The 4,881-nt window shown below is 43.6% G+C and overlaps 1 protein-coding gene across 1 annotated transcript; it reads left to right on the top strand.

The window, feature by feature from the left end:
* Window positions 1-3,801: 3,801 nt before the first annotated feature.
* Window positions 3,802-4,808, top strand: LOC121039974 (60S ribosomal protein L12-like). Its single transcript, XM_040490405.1, is given in 2 exon segments — window positions 3,802-4,272; window positions 4,501-4,808. Coding segments are annotated over 2 exon segments (501 nt in total). The 5' UTR covers window positions 3,802-3,980; the 3' UTR covers window positions 4,710-4,808.
* Window positions 4,809-4,881: the final 73 nt, after the last annotated feature.

Here is a 4,881-nt window from a genome sequence, read left to right as displayed (position 1 = left end):
CAGACACTGAAAGTAGATCAGCAGTTGCCAGGGTTTGGAGGAAGAAGGAATGAGAAAACTGCTCATGGGTATGGGGTTTTGGAGTGAAAATGTTAAAAAGAGAAATTAGTAATGATGATTGCATAGCTCTATGAATGTATTAAAATCCTCAAAACTGTAGATTTTAAAAGGATAAATTATGTCTCGAGCTGCTATAGAAAAATCTACATTGGATATCTCAAAGGCATCTCAAAATCAATGTTTCCAACATCAAATTCTTGTTAATATCAACCTGTCTTCTTCCTGTGCTCTCTCGAGCTCAGTGAGTAGACCACCACCCATCTACTTACACAAAATAGAAACCCTAGGTCATGCTTGCCACCTTGTCTCTCCCTTCCCCCAATATTTGGTCAATCGCTGAATCTTATCAATTTTACCTCCTAAATGTCTAAGTGTTCCACTTGTCCCTATCTTTAACAGTCCATCCCAAAGCCACCACAAAACTTCTTATCTGGTCTGCTTGCATATGCACACTTGCCCCTCTTCAATTTGCCATCCCTGCAGCACCTGGCAGTGCTGGACTGCACAATAGTTAGACCAGGCACGTACTGACTACATCAGCAAAGCAGGCCACTTAAAAATTGAGGCAGGGGTGGGGCACCTGGGTGGCTCAGTCTGTTGAGTGACCGACTTCAGCTCAAGTCATGATCTCACAGTCTGGGAGTTCGAGCCCCTCATCGGGCTCTGTGCTGACAGCTCAGAGCCTGGAGCCTGCTTCGAATTCTGTGTCTCCCTCTCTCTCTGCCCCTCCCCCGCTCATGCTCTGTCTCTGTCCCTCAAAAATAAGTAAACATTAAAAAAAAAATTGAGGTAGGGGTGCGTGGGTCCATCAGTCAGTTAAGCATCTGACTCTTGGCTTCGGCTCAGGTCACAATCTCACAATTCGTGAGTTTGAGGCCCGAGTCGGGTTCTGAGCTGACAATGCCAAGCCCGCTTGAGGCTCTCCCCTCCTCTCTGTCCCTATCCCACTAGAACACCCCCACCCCCTCTCTCAAAAATCAATAAATAAACTTAAAAAAATTGAGGCAAAATTTCTTGAAAATTTTTGGTATTTTGTATTAGGATATAAAATTTCTGTAACAGAAAACCCAGTTCACACTTGCTGAGATAATGGGAAAATGTATTATCTCACCTAACAAGTCCAGAGTGAAGCAGGCTCTAAGGTTAAGCTCAGCCACGTCTTAAAGCACCTCCATTTTTTCTATATTGTCATTCTGCTACCTCTCCTCGTGGTGGTACGGTGGCTGCCAGCAGCAAATAGGCAGTATGTCCCCTTATTCACATCCAGTGGTAGAAGGAAAACCTCCCTCAATGACAAGTTAGTTTGTCCTTCAGCTTGTATTAGGCAAATTTAAGTTACAGGCACATTGTGGACCAGGGAAAGGCCCAACACTCATTGGCATGGACTGATTAAGGTTTACCTGTGGACTGGACGGACAGCTGAGTAAAATTTGAGGCTCTGCTGAGGAGGAAGAAGAGGGGGATGGATGCTTGCCCTTGATCTAATAACATGGCTTTTCTTTTGGGCAAGGGTTGAAATATAGGGAGGGGCCCTAACACATTGTGGAAAGAGGAAGTCAACTTAAGCAGAGTACCATTTACAGTACAAGTTTTCCCCTTTCATATTTCAGTATTCAAAACTCAAATGCATTTGATTTTCTGTCATCTGGCACAAATTTAACAATTTATCTGCAACCGGTAAAAAGCTTTCCAATTTTTTTTACTGCATTATAATAAAGTTCAAATGTAAAGATTATCATACGGGACCAAGTGTGGGTCATTCTTTTTCTAATTATAAAATATACTGAGCACAATGGCAGAAGTTCACTAACTACAGGGGTAAACACAAAGTCAAAGACTTCTCTTTTGGGGGCTCTACGCATTTAAGCGATATATATGACACATCTACAATTGTGCCAGCGAGCCTTAAGTAAAAAAAAAATGTATTTTAGGCAGTTACAGGATAAGTTCAAGGACCTGAAACCATTCTTTCAGCTAATAGGTCTAGATATATTATAGGTAATTAAGTTCTAAAAATCTGCTGTATTACAAATCAAGTGCACTTAACCCAGAGATAAAGGGTTCTGTGTGTTAGGTTATTCATGGGGTGCCTGGGTGACTCAGTGGGTTATATGCCCAACTTAGGCTCAAGTCTTGATCTCACGGTTCGTGAGAATCAGGCTCTCTACTGTCAGTGCAGAGCCCACTTTGGATCCTCTGTCCCCTTGCACTCCTGCCCCTCCCCGACTCATGCTCTCTCAAAAATAAATAAACATTAAAAAAAAAAAAAGAGGTTATTCATTCAACAGTATACGTAAGTCACTAACAAGCATTGAGGTCAATCGTTCCGCTACCTACGTGTGGTTGGCCAGCTCCTACAAGTCTACGGTAGAAGCTCTCTTCCCTAGGTCGTCAGGATCTGCTGATCAGAGTGGAGAATCACAAAATTATAATAAACATTAAAATGTTATTTTTTTTAACGTTTATTTATTTTTGAGACAAGAGAGACAGAGCATGAATGGGGGAGGGTCAGAGAGAGGGAGACACAGAATCCGAAGCAAGCTCCAGGCTCTGAGCCATCAGCCCAGAGCCCGACGCAGGGCTCGAACTCACGGACCGCGAGATCATGACCTGAGCCTAAGTCGGACGCTCAACCGACTGAGCCACCCAGGCGCCCCTTAAAATGTTATTTTTAATTAAAAACATACAATTCCATTCATCCACCATTCCTCTGATATCGGGCTAAAAGGCCTTTTGTGATTGGAGTCTATGGACCAAGGCTGTACAAAAGACATACATTAATGTGAGCAAGCAGCACTATCAATTTTAGTTTCATTGGACTGAGGACTCAAGACACTTGTAGAGAAAACTGAGGGCAGAATTCTGCTGGATTCTCCACCCGAACTTACACATTTGTTTGCCCATACCTAATCCCACAGCATTTTTTTCTTGAGAAAGACAATCCTTTAGAGCTACTTCTGGGTATCCAATAGGTCTTTACCAGGACTTTCTAAGTATTCAACTTATTTTCATGGACACCACAACTCTCTTCATGCTCCTATTTGTTTCATTTGGGTAATATTAAATTAAATTATATGATTACCAAGTACAACTTGCATAAACAAGTTTGGGAACAAATGACTGACTTTTGGAGAGCATACGCGTCAGGAAGAAGTGATTAGCCCGTCAGGGACTAGCCTACTTACTAGTTGTAAAAATTGTGTGGGTCTTCAGCATCAGGAGTATTTTTCACACAGAACAGGGACTGGTTCAAAGGTATGAACCACAGGAAAGCTGAGCTGGTTTTAGAAACAGAAAATCTCAATTCAGAAACTTAGCATTCAAATTTATATGAAGCTGTGAAACTCTTCTGAGGGGAATGCTAACGAATATGATTTGACCAAACCCTTCTTTGCTAAGCCGCCAGGAGGGCCAGTAATGCTTCTTTGCAGCAGGGCATAATGCCGGGGTCTCCCATTGGATGTGTTTGGTGTCACCAGGTCCAACATGGTCAATGCTCTGAAATATTAAAATACATCTCTTTGAAGAAGGCAGGAAAGGAACTGTTCCTAGTTTATGTTTAAGAAAATATTGAAGGGGCGCCTGGGTGGCTCAGTCGGTTAAGCGGCCGACTTCGGCTCAGGTCATGATCTCGCGGTCTGTGAGTTCGAGCCCCACGTCGGGCTCTGTGCTGACAGCCTAGAGCCTGGAGCCTGCTTCAGATTCTGGGTCTCTCCATCTCTCTCTCTGCCCCTCCCCCGTTCATGCTCTGTCTTTCTCTGTCTCAAAAATAAATAAAACATTAAAAAAAGACAAAAATTGAAAAAAAAAAAAAGAAAATATTGCAGTCAAGCTTTCGGCTTTCGGCTCAGAAGAGGCCAAGGTGCGACTGTCTTCGGTCGTCCCGAATCCAGGTTCACCTGACACCAGCTGCCTCCGACATGGCGCCTAAATTTGACCCCGGCAAGATCAAAGTCGCACACCTGAGGTGCACTGGTGAGGAGGTTGGCACCACATCTGTCCTGGCCCCAAAGATTGGCCCCCTGCGTTTGTCTACAAAAAAAGTTGGTGATAACATCACCAAGGCAACTGGTGATTGGAAGAGTCTGAGAATTACAGCAAAGCGGGCCATTCAGAACAGACAGGCCCAGATTGAAGTGGTACCTTCTGCCTCCACCCGGATTACCAGAGTCCTCAAGGAACCACCAACAGACAGAAAGAAGCACAAGAACAGTAAGCACAGTAGAAATATCACTTTAAAATTTTTAAAAATGTTGTTTTATTTTGAGAGACAGTGTGTGCACACACACAGGCACAGGCAGAGGCAGAGGGAGAGGGAGAAAGAGAAAAAATCATCAACAGGCTCCACGCTCAGCACAGAGCCTGACTCGGGGTTCAATCCCATGACCCTGGGATTGTGACCTCACCCAAAATCAAGAGTCAGAGGCTCAACCAACTGAGCCATTCGGCACCCCAGAAATCTCACTTTTGATGAGATTGTCAATATTGCCTGATAAATGTGGCATGGATCTTTAGCCTGAGAACTCTCTGGAACCATTAAAGAGATCCTGGAGACTGCCCAGTCTGTGGGATGCAATGTTGATGGCCACCACCCTCATGACATCACAGATGACATCAGTAGTGGTACAATGGAATGCCCAGCTAGTTAAGAACTACTAATAAGGAAAATATTTCAATAAAGGATCATTTGACAACGAAAATAAAAGAAAAAGAAAGGAGGTAGGGAAGAAAGAAGGAAAGAAAGAGGAAGGAAGGAAGGAAGGAAGGAAGGAAAAAGGAAGGAAGGAAGGAAGGAAGGAAGGAAGGAAGGAAGGAAGGAAG

Source organism: Herpailurus yagouaroundi, unplaced genomic scaffold (assembly GCF_014898765.1).
Source record: "Herpailurus yagouaroundi ecotype Mexico unplaced genomic scaffold, PumYag 181, whole genome shotgun sequence".
Classification (NCBI taxonomy): domain Eukaryota; kingdom Metazoa; phylum Chordata; class Mammalia; order Carnivora; family Felidae; genus Herpailurus; species Herpailurus yagouaroundi.
This window is presented reverse-complemented; position numbering and strand designations above follow the sequence as displayed.